Below are 26,722 nucleotides of genomic sequence, written 5' to 3'. Positions count from 1 at the left end.
CCTATCCCAATCCCAGCTGTACTGCAAAGCAAACTTACTGACAACATACAGAAACTCCTTCAGTACGTGCATGGGGAGCTCTGTCATGAAAAGGGGAAGAGGAAAGCCCACATCAGTGATTAATTTGATCAGTAAAATTATTGTCCCCCTCTATTTTTCTTATTGAATGGGTTTTGTTTATTAATAATCGAGCATAAAGACGTTGGAAGAATGTGGAAATGAAATGGAAGAAAGTTATCCGGAGGAAATTCTTTTTATTGAGGAAGAGTTTACATATGTATGTTCTAGTAGTCACCTACTTTTTGCTGCCTCCTCTTAACAGGCATAATGGAAATATTGCACTGAGCACATTCGTGGGAAACACAGCTAATAAAGCAAGAAATATGGTAAATACATTTCATACAACCTTAAAATAAGTCAAAACAACCATACAACAAATTCTGAAGCGCTTCTGTGATCTGTGATCTTAAAGTGATGTTCACTGTTCTGAAGTTATTTATTACAAATTGACACTTTTTTATTTGTTGTAGAAAGATTTTGTATTGGTTAATAAAACCACAGCCTTAAAATTGTTGGCTTTCAGTTGCAGAGGTAACAGAGAGGTATCATCTGAATTCACATCAGAGCTTTTGGAAGGAAAAAATGGCAGCAGTACAAGCATGGGCCTCCTCCAGCATCCCAAACTCTTTGTGGCTTTGCCATGGCCAAGGAATAGAGCTCTGCAGCTCAACAAAGCAGCCAGGCTCCCAGAACACTTTGAGAAAGTCTGGCATCCGCTCTCTTGTTTACTGATAGAGTGCTCTGCTAAATGGAAAATGAAGCAGAAGAACCTCAACTAACCAAGAGAAGTTCCGCACGAGTCTGTCGATATTGACTACACCTGGGAAGTCATTAACGAAAATAATTTTATTTGACCAACCCACAGAGTAAATCTATAGAATTGCTGCTCTGAAGATGGGAGAGAAAGGTTTTCATAATGCACGCTGAGCCCACAGTAGAAATAAAAGTGTTACAGATGATCTGTTTGGAGACGATGTGAGTCAGACTGAAGACACAGTCCACAGCAGTTCCAACCTGTTTTCCATGAGTCTGTTCTGAACAAAGGTCTATTTACAACAATATTCAACTGCTTGAGGAAAAGCTACCCTAGATGTCTCAAACCACAAGTGCTTCAATTCTCTCTTTGCACACAATGGGTCCATCTCAGAAGCACCTCGAATAAATGCTGCAGTAGAACTGATGCAGAAGTAGTCTGTCTCCAATATTAAAATTACAACCAGTGGAAGAGAAGCTTTTGCACACTTCAACATTTCATATTGCTCAGGCACCAAGGATCAGTTATCATCAGCACAGTACATTTCACCTTTAGGTTTTTGCTAGAAAACTAGCATCTAGTCCATTCCTCCTGTAGATAAATGAACGCTTGGGCTACATTTTCATCCTTTCACTTGTTATAATCTGAATTTATTTACATACAAAACGAGACAGGAAAAAGTTGTATTAATCCAACCACAGGCACCTTCACCTTGTAGTAACAAAGCCTAGACAAGGCAGTTGCACTTACTTCAGGAGCATCTATCAAATTCACTGTTCCAATATTAAACAGAGAGAAACAAGAATGTCAGGTCATACAATGCCAGTACTTTTCAGTGGGCCCTTGACTGTTAGGTGCAAAAAAAAAAAACAAAACAAAAAAAAAACCAAAGAACCAAAAAAAAAAAATCTTTCCACCACATTAGTTACGTTTAGAATGCTACACAATGAATAAATTACATCTTTGTGGGATACTGTTCCTTTTACTTCTATATCTCAAAGAAATTCCCAACTAATTAATTAGAGCAAGAAATTACATTGAGCAGGATAACGTTTTAAATGAAAGAAATGACTTAGAAACACCAATCAAAGATAATTTGATTATGATTAGCTGTGCTGAACTCTAAGTCATTAAAATTGATGAAGAATGTTGTTACACTGGTCTATTCTATGTAATCCATTACCTACGCTATGCTCTGTAGTTCAACTCTAACAAATGGTATCTGATGATTCAATATTGAAGACTAAGATACTTTCCATGTACCACTTGCTTTCCCACACCAACATGTCCAATAAAAAAAAAAAATCAGTAGCAAGTAGTTCTGCAAAAAATTCATCACTGGGAGAACTTTAGCTAACATATCATTCAGATTTTCACCTGCTAGCTAGCATTCTACATAGTCACGTCTAAATATGGCTGTTTTATTCTGAACAGTCATTATTCCACAAAAGTTACAGCTGTGGTTTGGAAAGAAAACATTCCCTGTGCTTTCTGAGGCCTGCCCATTAGGTACATTTCCTCCTGTGCTCTCAGCTGAAGTGACGAGCAAGACGTGCAGACCTATAATCAACACGCAGCTGAACAAAGGAGTGAAGGATGTTCTTGTCCAGATTAGCAAGTTGTTCACCTGAGCAAACTTGCTTTAAGTTATCCGGGGCTACAACCAGAAGATTGCAAAGTGCATGCAAAGTATCAAAGAGCTGCAACACCAGCGCAATCTGTGGTTAAGAAAAAAAAAAAAAGAAAGAAAGAAAGAAAGAGAGAGGTATTAAGAGTAAAAACTGTTTTAGGTCTCAAAACACAACACCCATCAAGATCTCAAAATACATCTTCCCTATAGAAAATACATTTCAGTCATTCTGCGTATAAATATTTATAGGCACATGGAATGAAAGCAAAAACAAATACAAAATAACTAAGATAGCTTGCTTATTCTCACTGTATGCATATCTTGTGCTAAGTACAAATCTATACTGCAATTTAAAAATGTATTGAGCTGCTTACAAAGACACAAACTGAAGGCTAAAAAGATACTTCTGATTTCTTTCCTCAATACAGAGCCCTAAGACATCATTGAGAAAACTAAGGGAGGGATGGGTTTTCTTTTAAAGTTCTAAGACTGTTCCAGGAAAAAAGTCATTGATACCAACACATGTACAATATAAAAAAAATCTTTCAAATTTCAGCAAACTTAATCTCTAACTAAATACGATTAGAAGAGACTTAGAAAAACAGGTTTTACTATGTCTCCTTGTCTTTACTTTCTCAACATTTTGGCAATAGTCATTAGGAAAAAACAAAGCACTTGAAGCAAGAGAACCACAGGCCTTGGCCAGAAATCAAATCCTAGCTTTTATTTCAATACAAAATTGTATCTAGAATACACAGTATCATAAACACTAAACACTTCCTCAACATACATACATATACGTATATACACATATACATATATACAGATTATATCTGTGTATATATATATATATATATATGTATATAGCCTGAAAGCAACAAAATGGTACCATCAGCACGTGAAATGCTGATGTTCAATCAAAAAAGATTATTTTTATGAAAACTTCTCAGAAGAAATGGTAAAATAAAGAATTATCTGATCAACTAATGTGCCTGTACGTCACCAACAAACACATAACTTACCTTGAAGTCTTTGGCACACTTTCTATATTCAGCCACATCACAAATAGCTAACATGCCACCCATGCAGCTGTAGGAATACTGCTGCAGGTGCTCATAGATGAGTCGATGGAAACGAACTCCAAACTCCATCAATACTGTGTCCACGTTCTTACCATCCATAGACTTCCTAATCTTTTCCACCTGCTTTCTAACATAGCTGCAGACTTTAACACAAGCCTTAGGAAAAAAACATTAAAAAAAATAATCAAGAAAGTTGTTCTCATAAAGTGCCTTCTACAACATAAGCTGAACATAAGTAGTAAGTTCTTTAAAATTCCTACAGTGCAACATCATATGTTGCCTTCCAATTAATAATTCCAACAGGTTTTCATTTGCCACAGAGATGTAAGTACACATAAAAAAGAAGGATGCAAGACAACATTCCACCAAATTATACTTTGTGGCAGTTCAGCTTAGTCTGCACTTTCAATTTAAGCAACAATTAACCAAGGGGGGGACAATCAAGATGATTAAAATCTTGTCAGCAGTAGTTGTAAACCCAATTTAACAGCCATCTTTACTCTCCCCACACACTACCAGGCTCTACAACCTACTGCTCCTACTTGTGGTAGCAAGGGTAATGAGAGGACGGATGGACTAGATGATCTTAGAGGTCCTTTCCAACCTTGAGTTTCAATGATTCCACGCTCCACTCTTCCCATTTTCACACATTCAGATATATTCCTCCCATTAACAACAGTTTGTTCTCTACTCCTCCCTAACAACAGCGTAATGCAACCCAGCCCTAAAGTTGAAATTCCATCCTCCAGGCTGCTACAATACAACAGATTCAGTGATAGAGAACATTCTCTAGCAAAAAAATGGTCTTGCCATACCCACGCTGCTTTCCTCTTTTCCTAAGGGGAAAAAGCACCCAGCAACTAGAGAGTATCTGATAATAAATTTTCTGAAACGGATAGTTTCAAGCCAATTATCAGTTAAAATCTTGGTTTTAAATCTGGGCCTCTTAGGATGGGAAAGAATTGTGACAGCTTGTACAGCACCTAGTGTCAGATTTGTGTCTGACACAAGATACAAAATTCCAACGTCCTCCTCCAGCTTGGAAAAGCACTCCTCAACAGAGTCTGTTGCTGCTTAGTAGAATAGCTAAGTAAACCAAACAAATGCACGTTGTCAAACGTCTATCTCTTAAACACTGTCTCGTGTTTGATATCACTCAAGTGCATTTTAAGCTCCAACTCATCAGTATAGTTTGATTTACTTACGTTAGTATATTGAATCAAAACATTGTTTTCATCCTCTGGTTTAAAATCTGTCTTTTTCTGCTCTGCAGCCAAGATGTGCTTCATCTGTCCAATCATACAATTCAAAGTCCTTTAAAGTAACAAAGAACACTTAAGAGTTTTGAAGGGAACATTCTCATTTCCTTGATTTTTATATTTACATATAGTAAAGTGATTCTGTATAAAAGTATGCAGCATAACACAATGAGGAAAAAAACCCTCACCACTTAACACCTAATCTATATATACCAAAAGCAAACATAAGAAACAGTGGATTTAAGTTACAGTGAAATTCTCTAAAGAAGACAAGCTTGCTTTTAAAAAAGTCATTAAGAAAAACAGAAGTAGGGAAAAAACAAACAAGCTGGCCAGTTGGTTTTAAAGGGGACACATTAACTAGGAAGTAACCAATTCAATTCCAGCTCTTCAGAGGAACTGGATAACATTCTTCGTTGCAGAAGGAATGGGACAGCCAAAGGAAGAGTTCCAAATGCTTAGTTTAGTGGAATTAGATCACACTGTATTATTCAGCAGCAAGCATCAGAAAACACTTGTAAAATGAAACAAAAGGAAGGGCAGGGGAAGAATATTTATGTCCAAAAAGGTAATAAATGGATCCTTTAAAACTCCTTTTCTACGCATAGGGACTCAAATTTGCATTTGAGGTGTACCTCATTCAACAACCTACATGCAATCAAATTTAAAAAAATGTTTTACAGTCTCCTCATTTCCTGTTTTCAATAAATACTCCCAAGAGGCTGTTTACAGAGAATACAAACTGACAGAAAACCATTAGAACTACTTTTGGTTGACTAGTAAATCACTTCTATAGAGGCAGACAATTATTGTGAATACCATTCCAGAAGCTCCTGTAGGACTCGTTCAGATTGCAGTGTTGATGGCTTTAACTCTAGAAATTACTTGTATTAGCAATTTCAGCATTAGAAATTGCTTTATTTTTCCAACTAGATCATTCCTTTTGGTAAGGCAATCAATTCTTAGCAGCAGTGGTACCACAAATCAGCACATAAGCAAGAACACACATTTTACGTGTAACATTCTTCTGAAAACTAACGTCTCCTATACGCGTAAATGTGCCCATGTTGATGAAGACTCCATCCACAAACCTTTGAGCACACTGTTTTCCAACATGGACTTGTTCTCCTAAGTCTTGCTGCCAGTCTTAAGAGATTATTTACTTGACACAAACAGTTACAAACTATTCCAGTGCTGACAACTGACCCATGCTGTCTAGAGCTAAGCTTATGGTCGCTGTGGTTCAAGTATTTCAAGCTTTGCACTTAAGCCTTTATCATCAACTTCCAGTAGGAACAGCTAAAATCTCGGTTGTTACATACACATATTCCACCCCCACCAATCCTTTTGCACCTGCAGAAAATGCCTTTAAGAAACAACTTGTAGAGCTCTCAGGAAATATATCCCATCTCTTTCTTGTCTCCACAGAAATCACCCTGTAGGACACAAATGCAATGCCTACTTTTCCCACATGTTGCTGTTCTCAACCCTCTCCACTGTGGACTGATTCTTATATACACTTCAATGACTTCTAGAGTAGCTTTCATATCTCACAGGAAGGTTTATTTCCTTTACTGCATGATCTTCATTTAAAAATGTTACAGCTATTCCAATATTGTTATCAGAAGAAATGGAAAAAAAAAAGATAAACTAAGTCACAATCTCAAAGCAAATTAATGTCAGAGTCAAAATTATTCCAGGTCTGCAGACTTCTATGACTAGGTGTAATCCATAGCACAGATTCACACACGTCATCTAACCTATTTTTGTCAAACTTTTTTCCTTATGGAAATTCTGCAAGTCTTTAACCTACTTCAATCATCATCCCTTTAAATGGAGAAAAAAATGTAGTGTGAGACAATAAGGTAAAACTGAACGAGTGCACTCTCAACATAACAAAATTATTTACTAACTTCTTTCCAGATTTTGTGGGGTCAGAAAACTGCCACCTAAATATGACCCTTTAAACAAACAAAATCTAAGTCTCCTGCACAGAATAACATTAAAAAAAAATAAATAAATAACTTTGTGTTCAGAAATATTTAATCCTGAAAAGGGAACCAAATAATACCTCACAAAGGAGTTTTAAAAGAATTGGTGGTTAAAGAAGTTTAAATCACTACTTGCCGATCAATGCCCATATCCAGCTTCACTTCCATTTGTTCTATGATATCCTTTTTCTTCTGAAGGCATTCAGATAATTTAGGAGACGAACTGCAACAGCATAAAGAGTTATGTGAGAAAGGGTTAGAACACCAAAACAAATCTGTTTGCTGGGACCGTTCCTCAAATCAGGAATGTGTGAATATTTCCTGTTCCATCGAAAAGGACAGTTCAGGTGGAGTTAGCTGGCTTCAGATCACCAAATCAATAGCCATGTGACCCTGAGCAGAATGTGTGGAGTGCTGATAGACAGTATTGTAGTACGCTTAAGGAGCACTGTGCCTACACCTACATGGTACTTCCTCCCCCTCCCACAACAGTATTTCATCTTCCTGCAACGTCAAGCTGAACGACTCCAAGAATAAACTCTTCTTCTTAACAGAGATGAAGAAAGAAAAAAAACCTTTGTTCACCAAAAATTACCATTCACAATGGAAATGCTAATCAAAATAAAAGTACCTGATCAATGGCATCAGATGATCATTGAACTGTTTGTCAAACAAATGGAAAATAGTATTGGCCTGGTGGACAACATCCAAGAAATAAAGATTTGCGTTCTTTGAATCAGAAGAGGGAATGCCTAAAAGAAAGAAGATTGCATTAATATCATAACAATACACAGTTCTCTAATTAGCATGATATTTAAAACATGCAGCTTTTTCCACGAGTGCTAAAATCACATGCTAAGAGTTGGAAAAAATCACCATGGAGCCATGTATAGAATATTTCTCATAGGTTTCACTTAACCAATACATTTTGAACAAGGCCAATCAATAAGGCGCAGCAAAAGATCTGTAAAGATGATCTGCACAAAAAGGCCAATGAGATGAAGTGTTCAAAACATTATACTCACCAGCAAGGCCTGTTTCTAACGCATAATCAATGTGTTCAGTGCATAAGAAATCTACAAGCATAGAAAAAATTCTGAAAGCGTTCTTCGGTAAGTCAGATGGATCAGAGAGCTTAAAAGAAAAAGAAGAACTTTAATTCTAAAGGTCAGTTTTACATATATTTGAAAGTTTACCCAGTATTGAGTAGAGGATAAGCTTAAAGTGTAACGAGTATTTCACAAGAACTGGAATTTTATTTTAAATTAAAAGCATCCATACAGAGAACTAGTGAGGAACAGCCTTTAGTATCAACAAACTATTTGGTACTAACAGGTAGAATTAAGACAATACACTGCAGGATGCTGTGGAAAGCAAAAATATGCACAGTTTCTAATAATAGCAGTGATAATAAACGAAGGAAGGACATAATTCAGTTGTAAAAACACAAACATCCAGCTGTAATCTCTGTAATCACCTAAACCACACACTGCTTGGTGCTGAAATGAGATACCTGGTAGAGGTGACCCTATACACACCCTGGCTTTTTTCACTGAGCTTTTGCCACTGACCACAGCTAGAGGCAGTGCAGCTGTTCTATCACTGTCTCAGTACCTCAGAAAAAACAATACGGTCTGAACCTCAGTGACATTTATCACAGTTCAGCTGGAGTCAACAGAGCATGAAAATTGTTATTAAGTGAAGTAATGCCTGCATGTACACACAGCATCGCTACCTTCATGAACTGTAAGCAACACAGGATTTGGGGCAGCAACTTGTCTGCAAACCCATTTTTTAAAGAAAAATGTGACAGGGCTTTCGCATGCAAAAAAAGTAGAGGTTTGGTTTTCAAGGATTTAAGTGGAGACTTTCTAAAGCTTGGAATAAGATTACTATTGCAATTCAGGTTAATTTGCACAAGAACACTCCAAGAGATTTCCACAGGATACCTAAAAATAAACAAACCCATCCCCCCGTTAGGGATATTTCCAAGCATAGGAATGTTTCAATATATGCACCAGCATGTATCGGTCATACAATGAAGTATTCCAGTTTGCTAGCCAGTCATAGAATCACAGAATGGCTTGGGTTGGAAGGGACCTCAAGGATCATGAAGTTCCAACCCCCCCACTACAGGCGGGGCCACCAACCTCCATATTTAATACCAGCCCAGGCTGCCCAGGGCCCCATCCAACCTGGCCTTGAACACCTCCAGGGACGGGCATGAATGGGCCAGTACTTAACTTCTCCTTTGTGTAGTGAATTGCTCTGATCACAAACACAATTTAGCAGCATATATGATGACACAGAGGTTTTTAATGTGCCTGTAATTCTAAAAGTCTCCTTATTTCCCAAGATCCATTTTGCACTTAACTAGTTTTCCCCAATGCAACATATGCAATTGGTTTTAGAACAAGAAAAACCTGACCCTAACAGGGGGGAAAAAAACAGAAGTATGCATAATAAAAAGTTTGTACTATGATTTTAACAAGTTCCTAGCAACAAGCATACTGAGAAAAAGATGATCTACCTGCATTCACTTACACTACTAAGAATGTGGTCATCCCTACATGTATAGGTAATACTGTGTTGTACCTATTTTGTACATGTCCCCTCTCAGAATGTTGAGCATTAAGTTTCTGAATAACTAAGATGTTAGAACCTCTTCTACACTGTGCTAATTTAGAACATTAGAGGCACAAAAAATACTGTTAGAAATAACTGAGTTTAGCTAAGAAATATTCCCTAGAAATTTACTGAAGTCTCCAATTAAACTTCATGGGTTTTCACTTCTGCTTGAGTACCAAACAGTAAGTTACAGGCAATAAAGCAAGTGATTTAGTTAGAAGGAAAACCCTTCTGGGTAGGACAGATTTTTAAAGAACAGTACAGAATCATCAAGGTAAACTATTAAAGATGACTCCACTCAGTTCTTTATTGATGATACTCTATGATGACTGCAGAAACGGCACTTGACACAAGAGAACAACTCTGTAGTCAAAAACGGGGGAAAAAAAGAAGTCACTTCTTCTCAGTTCTTGGGTCTGGTTTATTTAAAAAGAAAAAAAAACACCAAAAAAAGAACCACCAATGTAGCTAAGTAGGTTTAACCCTACCTACCTCTTCCAAAAATAGACAGATAAAACTAAATCCACATTTGCACAGAAAACCACAAATCCCTCATATAACCCTGACTCAGCGAGAAACAGAAGAATTTTTTAATACACTCAAGTTCTTCCTTTCTTCCTATCAAACTGAACCTCAAGATTTGATTTTATACACAAAATTTTCTGTCTAATGAAGACAGCAGGAAGTGAACTTACTCTGTGACATCTCTCAAAAGCTTGTTTGGTTTCTTGCAGAAGGTTAACCACCACTTCTTGTGAGAGAAAAGTTTCTCCATGGGTGTCAATGCTTGGCCCCAGTGGCAAGTTTGTACGTTGCCTTATTCTTTCCTTGAGGTCTTGAATACTAGAACAGAGACAAAGAAAGATTTCACTGGGTGGGAATTTTGAAGCTCACATTCAACAATATCTTACAGTACTTCAGTTGTTAACTTATAAAAACAGAACCCAAGACACAGTTTAGGATATGCAAGCGTTAAGACAGTCTTACAAGCTTAAAAAAATTGCTAGTAAATGCAAAACAACCACCTCTGATCCCACAGTCAGCTGTGTCCTACCATGGCACATTCATACCACAGGAACAGCTGTTCCCCCTCTGGGGTGTGTGCTCTGTGGACAAAGTTTAGCCTCCATACGTTGTCACATTTTACTTTCAAAACACTGAGGTCCACCTCTCTCATCCACACCCATAAATCCTTTCATCCTCATCCCTATCTGTGCAGTCATGACTTAAGTCAAGCATGCTCCAACACATTTCCATGCATAAAGCAACCCATAGAGACAGTCATTGCAATCAATTTAATTTTCCCCAAGAAAATTAAATTTTTATCTTCGTTTTTATTCATTTCATGACTTTGCTATTGTTGTTCTCTCCAAATCACTCTTCATGCCTAACACACTGAACCCATTAACTCTGAATGGTGCAACAGTCTCCTCTCCACCTTTTCCTCACACAAGTTTTCTTTTTTCCTTTCCCATCTCTCCCTACTCCTTTATAGTTTCTCTACCCTGAGGATAATGAAGTCTTGTTTTACCTTTCTCTAAGTCCATTGCATCTTCTGGGCTCACTAAGAGCTTTTTCACTGACATTGCTATGGTCTTTTCCCCTTCCTAGGTCTTGGGAGGGGACCACAAGACCTGGGCAGGTGAAAAAAAATGTATGCTTTTAGATACACACATACACATGCGTTCGGTACCTTAATTTTGCTTCAGTCCTTTTGTGGATCTGGATCCTAAGTTGAAACATAAGTTTAACTGGTATTTTTCATTTTCCATGAGTATACAAATACCATGCATCACCCTTCACACGTATCAAGAGCAGTAAGATTTTAGAGAAAGTTAACAGAAAATGACAGCAAATCATAAAAAGCTGTAGGTCGCTTTAGAAGTCTGCTCTTTTGCAGTCGATCACGGTACATCTAGCATGAAAAATACAATGTTTCTCCCTTTACCACCTCCCTTCCACTTCAGAAGCAGGAAACTTCATAGAGGAAACTTACCCTCCAGTGCCAATAGACCTCTTCTGGTGGTTTTTGGAATCATAATAACGTTGCAGAATCATTGCGCTCCTACTTTTCAAATAACCAATTTCCACCTCAATGTAATTCTCCAAGTAGGAAATGAAAATGGATTTGATAAGCTTAGACAAGAAAGTCTGCTTATCAGTGCCCAAGTTAAATTCCATCAATTTGCTTGAAAGATTAGTCGTTCTTTATGCAAAAGAAACAAAGAAGGGGAGAGGAGGAAAAGGTTGCATTTGTATGAATTACAGCATTACATGCTTGTAAAGTACATGGCACAACAGAATCCAGATCATGATTAGAACTTCGAGCAGCAGCTTTATACTTAAGCAAAGAACTTTGCATAATTCATGTTTGATTACATACAGCACAATTGCCATCAAGGGGAGGACTGGTTTTTGCTCAGTTTAAAAAAAAAATAAATCACACTCAAAAGATCACAATGCTAAATACCTCCCATTCAAAATAATAATAGCTATTTAAAGTTTCTAAAGAAATCTAATCACTGGAAAGGTTAACAGACATTAAGTTTTTCCCATTTTTATGAGGAGTTTACTTTTTTGTCCTATCTTCCTATATATTGATGATGATTAACCATTTCATTCCAAGAGGATATCTACAACAATAATTTTATCATCTACACGTATATACCTTGTATACAGATCATAAAGATTCTTAAGATACTGTTCTGCATCCGATTTCCTGTGTTCTTCCAGCTGGTCCTTTACATAACTCTGTAAAATTTAGGTATATCTGTTAGAAGAATAGATATCAAACCTCAAGTCATCCTCACTTGTTACGCTATATATAGTTTACTTCAAAGCACACACCTTAAGCAATTCATACAGTCTTTGAGTTAAGTCTCTGATATAACAGACCTTCTGTCTTCTACAGATAAATACATTGTTTTGAAGAAAATGATTTAATAATACAAAGTAGCAGCAGGTAAAGCAAACAGAAAAGACAGACTGCTTTGAAAACATGCTTGACCAAACACAAGCTCCCCCTCTTAAGGAATCAAAACCACTAGAGGCCTAAGGGCATGTCTGCAGCTGACAGTAAGAAAAAGAGGTACTTATATATTTGCTTACTATAATACATACATAATGCAGATACAAGCTTAGAGTCTTCCTGCAATCGACTATTTGGACAAAAATGTTGTTTACCATAAAATACCAAGTCAAAACTGATGGTCAAATTTGGGGATGAAATACAAACTAAGTCACTACTCTATATTATCAACAAGGAGAATAACACCGACTGGGAAATGGCACTTTGCAATGAATAGGCACTTTGTTGACTTCACATACTTGAGGGAGTACACTTTCAGGATGGGTAATGATGTTTTCAACTAATGTTTCTAAATGTTCATATGAATATTACAAGCATAAGTTATTTCTTTTTTATTATTCAATGCTAACCTCAAACATGAAACCCAATTCCAACTATGAACAGACTAAAGATATTAATTAAACGAGAAACTACTTTTCCTGACATAATCTGGGTAGGTGGCACACAAAAGAAATCAAATATGTATGACATCTCATGAACTAGCTAATGAATGTACTGATTCCCTTTTAATTTTACATACTGAATTTGAATCTTTTCATTCTCGCTGTATTCACAGTACAAGTAGTTTCATTTGAAATGGGTCTGATTATCTGTATGAAACACCATATGGCAATCAACTGTGATTCTACATCATTACACAAGACTATGAATACTGTAAACTCTGAGCAACTCTTACTTCTAGCACATACGGATAAAAAGCCTCCTCAATTACTTTAACATAGTAATATTTGAAATACCTGAAGTTTAACTTCAAAGATGTTTTGGATGAGTTTGGCTAGCACAGTCTCTGGATTGCTGAAGACTTCTCCAACTTGCTTATTCACTCGCTGGCAGAGAATGGCTGCATCTTCAAACACATCATTCCTCAGGAATGCACCCTAGGGTTGTGGAAACAATTTCACAACATATTTACAACTACTTATAGAACTGAGGAAATCAACACCCAAAGAGATGTGTGTAAAACATAAAAATGCATTACCTCTTGACACTGTTTTATGTACACATCAACACAATGGGAATAGCCCTGTGGGAGGAGAAAAAAAAGTCTTAAAACCAGGCTCTCCAGGTTTTTTATATAGAACAAAATTAAGGAAATAAAACTCCTGCAAAGAAGTTAACACAAGAATGGTCTCTATTGACACTGTCTCTGATTCCCCACCATACAATCACGGAATGGCCTGGGTTGAAATGAACCACAATGATCACCTAGTTTCAACCCCCCTGCTGTGTGCAGGGTTGCCCAGCACCAGACCAGGCTGCCCAGAGCCACATCCAACCTGGTCTTGAATGCCTCCAGGGATGGCATTTGCCTCCTTTATTCCCCTACATTTGATTTCAGATGGAATATCTCAGTATTTTTAAAAGGTATTCAAGTTATGGTTGTTTGCCTGTGCAAGTATTTTCACTTAAAAGATGAGCTGGTGGATTTTTGTTGGTTTTGGGTTTTTGTTTTGTTTTTAAATTAATTTTTACCTTAAAATGGAGCAAGACAGCTGCTACTTCTCTCATTCTGGATATTTCACCTCTCCGCTGCGCGCTGGTAAACTCCTGAATTAGCTGGCACTCTAAGTCATGGTACTTACCTGGAAGGGAATGGAGGAAAGAAGGTTAAAAAAAACTTAAAAATAATCCATGAAGCTACGTAATACAAGCACTGGCAAAAATGGTAATGCCAACGGTACTGCATATTTCTTTAATCAGCTTTTACGATGCATATATGGGAATACGGATTGAACTGGATAGATAACTTACTTGCTATCTTTGATTTTACTTCAGAAAACCTGTTAACATCAAAAAATACCATGATTAATTTCAAATCCACGTCACAAGAGAACTCAGACATCCCAGAGTGCCTGTTACTCATGATCTATTTAAAAAGGAATATATGTAACACAAAGACGACAGAGAAGTTACATACTTCATATCCATAAGAACCTACAAGCATCTAATCCAAATCTAGCATTAAGTCAGCACACCAAAATTATCCCATTAAAAGTCTGTTAAGCAGTTTAGGATGTGTACGTAAAGATGATCTTACAACATGAGTATGTGAACACAAATTCAAGAATAGATGGTGTGCTTATTTCTATCTATCTCAAAGCTATAGGAATCATTGGGTGAAATAAAGCCCCTTCCCATCCCGTCCCATCCCTTCCCTGCTGTCCCCATTATTCCCTTCAAAAAAAAAAAGAAAAAGCATTATAAAATTACAGCTATGTAAAGTTGTTGTTGTGGATTTTTTTTCTGCTTTGTTTTTTAAAGAGACATTCAGGTAGAACTTTACCTGTCAAAAGGCAGTTCCTGTGCAATCAAATGCAGTTTCTGAATAATATCAGCTGCCTCTTTAATCTGTTACGAGTAAAAACATGACAGCCAGTTATTAAAGAAGGCCTGAACATGGGCTATTCCTTTCCTTCATCTCTACTGTTCAGCTTTCACACCACAGTTTATATTCCTTTTAGTTGATATACCATGTAGGAGATCACTTTCCTGCAGTACGCATTTTAAGATGCTTAAGATATTATTTAATATACAAATTACATTGGTCTAAACATGATAAAAATTCTTCTGCTATCTGTTCATGTGGAGCACACCTCTACAAGTCATTAAGACCATACCAGGCCAACATGGCTTGCAGACCAGAGTTCCTGATCTAATCACCCCTGAGTAACGTGGCTAGAGCAATTGTGTTGCACCCTTCCATACTGAAATAAAATAGATGACTGTAACATATAGATGGCTGAACTGCAACACGATACTTTGTGATGAATTAGGAGAAAAGTCATTTATTTGGTAGGTGGCATGGACTGGTCCAAAACATGGCTATGAGACAGCTGTAAAGACTTTTACTATTTGATCTTAGCGACTGGAAGGCACCTTGAAGGGAGCAAGGAAAACTGACTACTACACCCAGGCAAAGCCTTCATACAAGTAGACATAACAGAAAGTAAAAAGAAGAGCATGCAATTTGTCTTGCTTTTGCTGTTAGTCATGTACACAGAACTAGAGCAAGAGGAACAGAAGCACTGAGATCCTATTCTGCCACTGCTTATGAGCAGCTCGGGATTAAAACTTCTCAAGAACAGAACAAGATGCACAGGTAGGAAAACAGAGCACAGTCACTGCACGAGGCTGGCTGTGCAGCAGAAATAGAGGCTCTAATAAAGCGTAGTCATTCTGCTTATTAAGAGCAGCTTATGTTTGGAACTGTCAGCTTACAATAGCCTCTTAAATCAAAAGCAGCCATGCTCCTCAAATAAATCCAATGAAACAGCAGTTATTTCTATTAGGTATTAAGGTTGCTTCAAGCTAACTAACAATTCTGCTCAGTACTGATGTCATTAGGATAGTCTGTATATCAGCACTTATTCACCAGCATCACCCAAAAAAAGCCCAAAAGAAAGGTAAATAAAGACCAAACAAAAAACATCAGCAAACAGATGCAACATCTCCTGTCTTCTTTTCACACAATAGCTGCTAACTTCTTAGATTTTTATTGAATTCACAGCCTTTTCTTAAGCACAACAGAAGCCAAGACGAATCAATTCTCCATGCTTTCTGCTTAAACCCAGACATATTTCATTTTTAATTGAATCGGGCTCCTGTAAACCATTAAGTCAAAATAAATATTGATTCTGTAAGACACAACTTAAAGGCTATAATGCATCTGAAAAAGTGGACAAAATAGCAAAAGAAAATTCTAACAGAATTGGTATGAAGAAGCTGAAAGGCGTAATGGAACAATACTGAGTACAAAACCAATGCAGAAGAGGATGTAAGAATAACAGTGAATGCTGAACACAACGATGCTGCTGCATGATAAATAAGTGAGCTGCTAAACCATTCTTTAATTGACTTGCTCACTTTAAGACACTTCAGTGCAGGAGAGAGACTGGTTAGCTGGCAGGGCAAGGCAAATGGTAACAGCTTGGAGGATGAAGACACACAGCACATAGCTTAGGACAAGACAGCAAAGAAAAGCCATCGCAGAGATAAGCTGGAAATTGCTCAGTACATCAAGGACAAAGTAACGTGGGAAACAACAACTTCAACATAAGGAAAAAAATAATACAAATGGTAAGAACCCAACAGATGATAAGAACTGACACTGCCAAGAAAAACATGAATTCCTGCAGAAATAATTGCACTGCAACTCCTTGCCTCCCTTTCTCAGTACCCCTTGCCCCGAACAGCTTAGAGAGAAGCCCACACTTGCATAAAAGATGGCACAGAACAAGGAATTGCAATGGAAACCCTCATCAGCTCAAAAATCAGAGGATGCTGCCAAAATATTAACATTTTACCTTTCAGAATATTTATTACTATCTGATACTTCAGAAATGTTTTTAGTTCAGAGATGTCTTCAGATATCATACCTCACACCTAGGAAGGCTCCCTTATAAACACTACTTCTACTTGCTATTTAAATGTGTGTCCCCACACACCTCATTTGCAGACTGACATCAGACTTCTGGCCCTTACTGCACTCCTCCTCTTCCACATTTGCTCTATGTCTTCAGGGCATATCAAGATTAATTTGTTTAACAGTTTCCAGGCTAATCATATTTATGTGCCACAGATTTTTCAGAGCCTCCAACAGAAAATATTACAAAAAATCAAGTTAAATTCCTTATGAGACTTTTCTGCAGACATAACAACTTGGTTTACCTTATGCCTTGTTATTTACCGTGTTCTCTTAAATAATTTTAAAATGAAGGTTTTATTAGGAAAAAAAAAGAAGACGACAAAAAAGGTTACATACAGAGGAACTGTTGTTATGTTGGAACCTTCCTGTTTTCCCTGGATGTCAGAAAAGGTTTTCTTGCACTCCCTCTCTGAACAGGACAAACTATCAACAGGCAGTTCTCACATACCCACAAAGCACGATGCAGATGTCACTATACCAGAGACTTCTTGGGAAATGCAAGTGTATGTAATTACTTGTTCTGCAGCTCCCTAAGAGGCACCTTTAGCTCAGCAGTGAGGGATGACATTAAGAGAAAGCTCTTTGGTCGTTAATGAGATGCATTTCAAGAAAAGATATTTTTGCTGAACACGCAAAGCAAGTTTTTGCTGCTGCTACAATACTGCAATTTTTGACTACATACCACCGTGCACACAACCTATCCAGGGCATGATGGTCATTCAGGATGCACTCGGAGAAAGAAAAACAAAAGCAACAGCAAAAACAACAATAAAAGCCCACAAAAATAATAATAATAAAAAAATCAACCACCTTTACTGATTACGTTTCCCTATGCGCCGTGAAAGATATGTGCCCCCTCTTGCTTACAGCTGGACACTATTCCTACAATTTATTTCCATTAGCCAGGCCACTCAGATTCTATTTGCTTCACAAACACACTTCTGAAGCGTAAGAAAAACAAAATGCTTTAACATTTCTTTGAAGTTTGCCTGCCTAGTTCCTCTAAATTCAGAGGGTGGAGACATAGCCACAGGACTACACAAAGCCCAAAAGCATGCTGTGACAAAAAGGTATCCAAGGCCAGTGGACTGACCCAACAGAGTGAAGTCTCACAAAGAAGCTGCATTCAGAAGCGTTCTGCGTTACAGGGTGGATCTGAGGCAAAGGGTTCAAAGAAAAAGGGCAGATATTGTATGCACTCTAAAGTTACCCCCGCCAGCATTTCTCAAATCTCGGATAATTTCATAAAGTGAAAAAATGCCAACATTGCCACATTCAGCATCACTGAATACAAATGCTTTATCAGCAATCTGCAGCCTAGTGTTGTTAATTTACATTTCAGAACAATGAAACTTTAACAAGTCAGTCACTCACTGGTTTGAAGTCTGACCATGGTAAGTCATGGTAGCAGCTTGTAATTAGGGCAGTACTGCTTATTGCTTTGAACTGCTTTCATCCCGCTGACAGCTCTTACCTTTTCAGAGTTTGTAAAAACATCAGACTTCAGCTCTCCATCCAGAAACTCATTAAAGTATTTCATCAGCTTCTGAGCCTCCACAGCCCGTTGCCGCGGCGTGTTTACCCCCTCCAGTTGGTCGCCAAGGTGACAGACCTTAGTTGCTACATAGCTGATGTGCTCATCTAGTTCTTGGAAATGTTGGAAGGCAACCTGGGAGAACGTACACACGGGCACAATGCTCAGATTTCCATCTCCTGTACTTTTTGGAAGCACTCCATTTACATCAGCCAGAATCCAGGCATCAGCTTTTCCACCTCAGAGCTGCACAACTATTTGGAACCACTAATTAAGCTCACGCAACTGCTCGAAGTCTAGCATCTTCCACTAAACTAGTGTGAAGAATAGCTAACAGTCATTACTGGAACATGCAGATAAAGCAGCCTCTGACAGGAGAAATTGCTTTCCATCACATTTTCTATTTTTACCTCAAACAGAAGCATGCTGTACCAAGAAACGCTGATGGGAGCACGTGATGCTTCTAAATGTGCAAAGCTTAGTACCAACTACATGCTTTAGATTGTACCTGGTTGCTCTTCTGCAGCTCTTGTACCTTCTTGGCAAATTCCTTGGCTTCTTTCTGGCACTGCTGTTCAAGTTTCTCCACCTTTCTTTGAATCCTCTCATCCATTACCTGTAATTCTTGGATGTGATTCACAAATTCTTCCAATAATCTGATTTAAAATAACAGACATTAAGGCAGATTTTAGTTTGAAAGATACTGTAGATTTGTAAAGAGCAAATAACTCAAACGAGAGCTCACCTACAATGCTGATATGATCAGGCCTAAATTACAGATGCAATCTTATTTTAAACTACACCATCCCAGTTGTGTAGAACTATGCCTACATAAAAGCTACGTGATCAAGTAAGCATTATATGGAGCAGGGTAAACAGTTAAACACCAATTGCTCAAGAGCCTGGTTCTTTCACTAGTACAAAAATCCCTATATCCCCACCTTCCTTAAACAAATCTCATCAAGACAAAGGAAGCTCAGGCAACAACATCCCTTCAGTGTGTGGATGTGGCTCTGGGCAGCCTGGTCTGGTGGTTGGTGAGCCTGCACATAGCAGGGGGGTTGAAACGACATGAACATTGCAGTCCTTTTCAACCCAGGCCATTCTATGATTCTAAAATAATTTCTACTGTACTGTAGATTTTATAATAAACTTGTAAGTCACTGTCCTATTAATAGGCAATGAAGATCATAGGATCTTTGAATGCATTCTTACGTTTCCTCTTTTCTTTCTCATTCCACTCTCAATGTGCTCCCTTTTCATTCTTGATTTTGTCCATTCTGTCCCACTCCAGCTGTCTTTTCAGCTCATATTTTTTTTAAACACGAGTCACTGCTGTGCAGGGAATTAATTACTCCCAGGTCCTCCACAGCCATAAAACTCGTACTAATAACTAGAAATATATCAATGAATGGAAAATTTTGTTGTCCAGATTTAAGGTCAAAGCAGAAGATGAAAAGAAACGCAAATCTTTTCCAGGGAGCTACTTCTAGAGTGCTGAGGAACGTGCATTTTCAAATACACCCTATTCAGAAGCTATACGTGAAGCTGATGTCCTTCCAACGTGCATTACTGCTGAAGCACAGAAGAGGCACACTGGTCCTGCCCTGGCTCCCCACACACAGGCTAGGAACTCTCAGGAAACAGAGGGGAGAAGTGGAATGCATTGTCTTCCCCTCACATGACTCCTTCCCAATAACAACTGCTGCTACTCTCTTGGCCAACACGTAGGGCTTTCTCTGAGCAATTCATAATTGATACTAATGTGATTTTCATACTTGCACAGAGGGAACTGAATTTTCTGTTTTTGTTTCTGCTGCTGAAATGACTGGTTTTTACCCTGCTGCTTGGTGCCTTTTTGCTCACTGTATTACTCTAAGAAACTAATTAGTAATTCTAATTCTGAAAAACTAATTAGTCTTTCAAGTGGTATCTTTACAAGAGTGCCTAGAAAAAGTGACAACTTATTACAGAAACCATGACTGTGACAAATGCTTACAACTCCCTTCGTCCATTCCCTGCTTGCCAGAACCCCAAAAAGCCAGCATCTCGCATTAGATTCCAGAGAAAACTATGAGGGATATATATAAGTATTTTAAAAATAAAACTTGGATGATTTGAAGTCACGGAAAGCATACTTTCAAACCAAAGCATCAAGATGTGCACTTTCTGTTCATTTTAACAAGCCAATTCCATACAGTTTGGGGTAGTTTTGTTTTTGAAACAGGTATTATGCCAATTCAGCACTTAGTCAGCGATAGCATTCAACATGGCAAGAGAGGAAAGAATGCTTAAATACAAGAGGTAGTTGCTTGGTATGTTTCTCAGAACAGAAATAAAGAATTCAACATCCTCTCTACAAAACAAGCCAAAGAAAGCATGAGTTCCTAAAAACAGGAAAAAAAACAAACCCCAAACCATACAGCCAAAAGGTTTCTGTTTCTTTTGCCTCCCCTTCCTCCTATACTAGAAGATCTCACAAGAAAATTATTTACTGCTGTGGGAGACTTCCACTCATCCTGATATGTGTGAGAGTGCATCGCAGAAGTTAACACGAGCAAACCCACAGAAATAGAGAAGAGAGGTTAATCTGAGGGTAGGAAGGCCCTTCAGAGGGATATAGATAAGCTGGATCGCTGGGCTAGGGTGAATGGGATGAGGTTCCACCAGGCCAAGTACCGGGTCCTGCACTTTGGCCACAATAACCCCATGCAGCACCGTAGACTTGGGGCTGAGTGGCTGGATGACTGAAGAGGAGAGGGACCTGGGGGTGTTGGTTGATGCTCAGCTGAACATGAGCCGACAGCGTGCCCAGGTGGCCAAGAGGGCCAGTGCCATCCAGGCCTGCATTAGAAACAGCATGGCCAGCAGGAGCAGGGAGGTGATCATCCCCCTGTACTCAGCACTGGTGAGGCCGCACCTTGAGTACTGTGTTCAGTTTTGGGCCCCTCACTACAAGGAAGACATTGAGGCCCTGGAGCATGTCCAGAGAAGGGCAACAAAGGGTGAGGGGTCTGGAGGAGGCTGAGGGAGCTGAGATTGTTTAGTCTGGAGAAGAGGAGGTTCAGGGAAGACCTCATTGCACTCTACAGCTTCCTAAAGGGCGGCTGTGATGAGGAGGGGTTTGGCCTCTTCTCCCAGGCAACAATAGAGGAAATGGCCACAAGCTGTACCAGAGGAGGTTTAGATTAGACATAAGGAAAATCTTTTTCTCTCAGAGAGTGGTCAGGCACTGGAATGGCCTGCCCAGGAAGGTGTTGGAGTCGCCGTTCCTGGCAGTGTTCAAGAGGCATCTGGATGAGGAGCTATGAGATATGATTTAGTGGCTTGTGGTAGTAATGGTAATGGGAGGACAGTTGGACTAGATGATCTTGTAGGTCCTTTCCAACCTTGTGATTCTATGATTCTATTCTAGAATTCTATGAGTTGGTGTTAGCAGCAATCACTAATTACTGTGAAGTAAGTACCAGGCACAACTGGAGAAACAGCTAAAGGAAGCAACGGTGTGTATTTCCAGGCTTCTTCCTGCTTATATTGCATGTAAAGCTCTGTACAGGATGCTGACCTCTGATTCAGTGTTAATAGTTCAGCATCCATCCTCCTCCAAAGAGCCAGACTGCCAATGTCTTTCATCCACGTTAATGAAGCTTTTCACATCCATTTTGAGTAACAGCTCATCTATGACGTTAGTAATCCCTAAACTTCTCAGGATTTTTATCTTAGGTAGCTGCAAACAACCTCAAACAGAAATAAGATTGCATGGGTGAAAAGTCACTAAGCTACTGCACACTGTGGATCGATCCACCACCATAATTCTAAATCAACACTGATGAAGCTAAACTTTCTGTCAAGCTGGTTTGAGATGGGCCATCACAGCGTGCAGGTAAGTGCAAAGAAAAGGTGCACAAGTCCACCTCCATCCAGAAGAATTGAGCTGCTCATTTGGTTCAAGCCACAGCACACAGACTCAGATCAAAACAAGCTATGTCAACATTGCCACGTTCCTGTCCTTCTTCTCAGCCTACCAGTTTGTTTGTAACTTTTATTTGCAACAGCACTCTAAGTGCCGGGGCCTAAAGCAAGCCATTTTAGGGAGCTAAACTAGCAAGAAACTCATTAAGTTGACTTAATGATCTTAACAGTGAAGCTTAATATTACGCGTTAATCCAGAAACTTCACTGCTTTGGAACATTCAGGTCTGACAAAGAACAACAGCATCAATTCTCCTTTATTCAAACAGCCTAAATTAGAAAGCGACTTTCCCCACTCTTGCTGATTCTGAATAATTGGCTCATGGTCACCAACTCTGTTCTCCCACACGAAAATCTCACTGGATACACACCAGCACTCCATACAGGCTTTTTGTTGTGTGTGTAGTAAAGCAGTACAATTAGAGATGCAACCACTGAGGCCATTAAGCAATGTTATTTTACCTTTTTGGATCGAAAGCTTCTCCACCTCTGGAACCTCCTCCAGGTGTCCTCCATGCCAGCCGTTCAATGTATTCATCTGCCACAAAGGGCTCCTAGCCACGAAACAAAAACTCTTTAAAATGTGTAAGCAGCTGCTTAAGATGAGGCACATCATTTTGTAAGCATTTAGAAGCTTCACTATGATGAAAAGCAACCACAGCATTGACAATGAGCACATCACCCCTTCTGCTGATATCTTTAATAAAGAACGTTGTTCTCAACGTGGTGGGTTTGAACACCTGGCCTACTACCTGCCAGACTGCCCCTCTCAGTCTGTGCAGAGCTGCCTCTACATTACCTGCCTTTACATCCCAGTGAGTTTATGGATTGTCATTGCAAAGTGCCTGACATGTTCTGCAGCTAAACCACGAGCAAAAGGAACCGAAGCACTGCTCTGTGGCAGAACACTGCCAGAATGCTGCTGCCCACTATGCGACATCCAACTGCAGCTGCAGAAACAAAGCAGATGAAGAGAAAAAACAGGGCGTGCATGGTGCTAAAAGCACAAGGTTACACAAGTTTGCCCCATACTATTTGCTGGATCTTCCACAAACATCCTGCACAATGGTGAAGGATTATTTTTGCTCCTAACACTTTCTATGTGATAAAACTAAGAGCTCGTATTCTAGCTGATCAAATGCATCAGCTCAGCCATTTCTTCAACAGCCCCAAAACAAAGTGCAACGACACCTATCCCTTAAATAACAAACAGCAAAACAAATAAACCAACACCACCAAGCATTACTTATTCCTTTAGACCTGTTGGTTACCTCGCAGCACTGCACTGGTGCTAATGCTGCCACACCTTAGACTGAGCATTCTCACTGCCCCCAGGACTTCACAGGGAGCTTTTCCCATTATGTGCAATGGATCTAAAACTGAAGCATGACCCAACACAGAACCAGGAGTGCAAAAGCAAGGGGTAGAAAGCAAACACTTCCAGTCCTTGCTCATATTAATCAAGCTGCTTTAGTGTTTCTCCCCAAACACATCATGCCCTATTCAGTCAAGCCCAGCTATTAAACAGAGATATAGAAGCATTCTGAATATACTTTGCAACGTGATGAATTCTGCTGGCTGGTGCAGAAGTTCACCCAGCTCACTGGTTGACTCCTCTTCCAAAGACTGACTACAGCAACTGTGTTCTGCTCAGGCAACTTGCTTGAGCTTCAAAAGCGACAGCATGGAAAATGCATTTCCCAACATATCACTCATCTCCTCATCCCAGTTCGTCCTGATAGAGAATCATACCTTAAGTTGGAATATGCAATGTTGTTACACGTACGTGGACCCTTTTCATCAGAGGTTACAACACGATGCTTTCATACTAAGTATAAACTCTCTTTATGTCATCTTCACATACAAGTTACTGGGAATATTTTCGGTATTTTAATTATAGGTGAAATGAGCCATTCAACACAGCAGCAGCCCCTTCTGGGGAGCCCCCCAGCTTCATAGCTGCCTTATGGCTACTCTCAGCACTTCTCCTTCCTTTAAAAACCACAGCCTTTCCCCTGAAGATCCCATAACCCAGCTGGAGTACTGCTGTAGTTGCAAGAACACCAACACCAACCCTATGGAATAGCCCTGTATAAAGGATGCACTACTCACTGATGTGTACTACGTGCCCGGATATACACATATGCACACAGATACACTTTCACACTCACAGAGAGTAGTGAGGTGCTGGAACAGCTGCCCAGAGAGGCTGTGGATGCCCCGTCCATCCCTGGAGGTGTTCAAGGCCAGGTTGGATGGGGCCCTGGGCAGCCTGGGCTGGTATTACATGTGAAGGTTGGCGGCCCTACATGCAGCAGGGGGTTGGAGTTTCATGATCCTTGAGGTCCCTTTCAACCCAAGCCATTCTATGATTCTATAGTCCATTCAAATGTTCACACATTATAACTGCCCCCACACACATAATGATTCTTTTTTATTATTTAAACCAACTTTACAGAGCTTTTCTGCAAGCTGGGTCTCTCAAGGAAATGCATACAGCTTTTAATGCTATCTTGATAATACAGTCACCTATAGCTATCCGATAGCCTAATTCCTATTTTAATTTTCCTTTCCAGTCCTGAAGAAACTGCTGAAAATCAGCTTCTACAAATGTCATTTGCAAGTCCATTGCCTGTTATCAGATGAGCCCCAACAGTCAATTTCTTCACAGCTTTGAACTCAGCTTCAGCTCGAGATGAATTAACGCGATCCTATCCATTCTGCCAATACTCCTGATTTAATAAGAGATAGGCCTGAAGTGGGCGATAACCTGGCCTGTAGGAACACTACACTGGACCAAGCCACATTAAAATCCTGAAATCTAGAAATAATCGTTATATTTTGAGTTACACGGGGTAGAACGAGTGCATTTAGCTTCAATTTCCAGCAGATCTTTCTATGCAACTTCACATATCCATATTGAAAATGACTTTCAAACATGCTTTCGTGCAAGCACTGAAACCTAACGCTAATCTCAGGATGCAGCTGAGGGTTACTCCCATAATGAGCACGTTTTCATGTTCTTACCTCCAAGCAGTCGCTTCAATCTAATGCACGAGGCAATATTAATGTAATAAATGTCAACATAACTCCTCCTGCCTCTGTACTGAAAGAGAAATGCAAGCAGGAGAGAATTAAGTGCTGCTTTCCCTACTGGAAAACAACACTTCAAAAGGATCTTTTTGCAAAGATCTCAGCTACTTTTGTGATCTCACCTCTGCTGCAAAATGGAACGAGTCGGGCATGATGGCAAAGTGCCCAAACACAGCTTTCTTTACGCACAGAAGTTCTCCCACACTCAGCATCCACATAATCTCATGTGCCATGCTGGGAAATGAAACCTCTGAGAAGAGTCTACAGTGGAGGTGTGTAGAAGGCACTAAGCCTGGCACCTACCTACTTAGATCACGTTGTATTGTTGTCCCTGTTTCTTAAAGCCAGGCAAGCAAAAAGACGTGAGTCACAACAGCCATGTGCTGGCATTGATTCATAAAGCCAAGTGAGCACAATGCCTTTAGACGAGCCACAGACACGGGACCCCGTGATGAAACAGGAAGGCCTATCCTGAAGGCTGGGGAAAGCGTGTCCCAGTGTTAGCACACCAGATGGGCACCTGAGTGCCTCAAGCTGGCGGTGATACCTCATCCCCACGCACCAGCCACGGGAACAAGCATGCAGGTCACGGCACGTCCAAGCCAGAAGGACGACCAGGCTCCTGCCGAACGCCCTGCCCTGCTTGTGCGTGGCCTTGGACGAGATATCTGCCTTCTTGGGCCTCAATGCCGCAGCAAACGAAGGGCGCGCTGCCCATTTCAGAGGCACTCGGACGCTGTGACGCCGCTGGGCGAAGTTCCCCCCGTGTTTCAGAGGCGCCCGGCTCAGCCTTCCGGAGCAGAGCGCTGTCAGCCCGGCACTGCGGCCCACGGCCCAGCTGACAGCGGTGCAGGGGAGGACGAGGAGGGAGGGAGGACGAGGAGGGAGGGCGGCCGCCCGCCCCGCACGCCATCACCCAAACTTCCTCCTCCCCCCTCGTCCTCCCGGTTCCGGGTTTTCCCGCACACAGCACGGTCCGAAGGCCCCATTTCCCCCACCCCGGGGCCCGGACACCCCGCAGGGAACCCCCTCACCCACCTCGAACAGCTCGGCCGTGGTGGCCATGGCCTCAGGGCTCCTCAGCGGCCCTCCGCCGCCCCGCCGCTGCCGCCCATTGTGTCCCGGCACAGCAGCAGCAGCCGCCGCGGCGCCGCCTCCGCCCGCCGGAAATGGCCGTGCGCCGGGCGGCAGTGCCGCGCGCAGCTC

The 26,722-nt window shown here is 40.1% G+C and overlaps 1 protein-coding gene across 2 annotated transcripts; it reads right to left on the bottom strand.

The window, feature by feature from the left end:
• Positions 1-237: 237 nt before the first annotated feature.
• Positions 238-26,681, bottom strand: EXOC5 (exocyst complex component 5). Of its 2 annotated transcripts, XM_015287510.4 has the most exons (19): positions 26,555-26,681; positions 22,886-22,977; positions 18,961-19,108; positions 18,393-18,587; positions 14,777-14,841; positions 14,245-14,273; positions 13,966-14,075; positions 13,472-13,516; positions 13,230-13,370; positions 12,073-12,155; positions 11,401-11,610; positions 11,098-11,133; positions 10,100-10,247; positions 7,802-7,910; positions 7,408-7,528; positions 6,913-6,999; positions 4,732-4,840; positions 3,467-3,682; positions 238-2,532 (listed from the first exon to the last, which is right to left on the bottom strand). In XM_015287510.4, exons 1-19 carry the CDS (start codon positions 26,579-26,581, stop codon positions 2,344-2,346), a joined length of 2,160 nt encoding a protein of 719 aa, XP_015142996.1. In that variant the 5' UTR covers positions 26,582-26,681; the 3' UTR covers positions 238-2,343. The 2 variants fall into 2 exon arrangements, with proteins under 2 accessions (XP_015142996.1, NP_001012607.1); NM_001012589.2 differs by lacking the exon at positions 11,098-11,133.
• Positions 26,682-26,722: the final 41 nt, after the last annotated feature.

The sequence above is a fragment of the Gallus gallus genome, chromosome 5, assembly GCF_016699485.2.
Source record: "Gallus gallus isolate bGalGal1 chromosome 5, bGalGal1.mat.broiler.GRCg7b, whole genome shotgun sequence".
NCBI lineage: Eukaryota > Metazoa > Chordata > Aves > Galliformes > Phasianidae > Gallus > Gallus gallus.
This window is presented reverse-complemented; position numbering and strand designations above follow the sequence as displayed.

Excerpts from the sequence above, each read along its gene's own strand:
- EXOC5 (XM_015287510.4), bottom strand. The coding sequence starts at position 26,581 with ATGGCCACCACGGCCGAGCTGTTCGAG. Across the intron at positions 14,842-18,392 it reads TTTTTACAAACTCTGAAAAG|ATTAAAGAGGCAGCTGATAT; the intron begins GTAAGAGCTGTC and ends TACTCGTAACAG. Across the intron at positions 11,611-12,072 it reads CTTTATGATCTGTATACAAG|AACGACTAATCTTTCAAGCA; the intron begins GTATATACGTGT and ends TTTTGCATAAAG.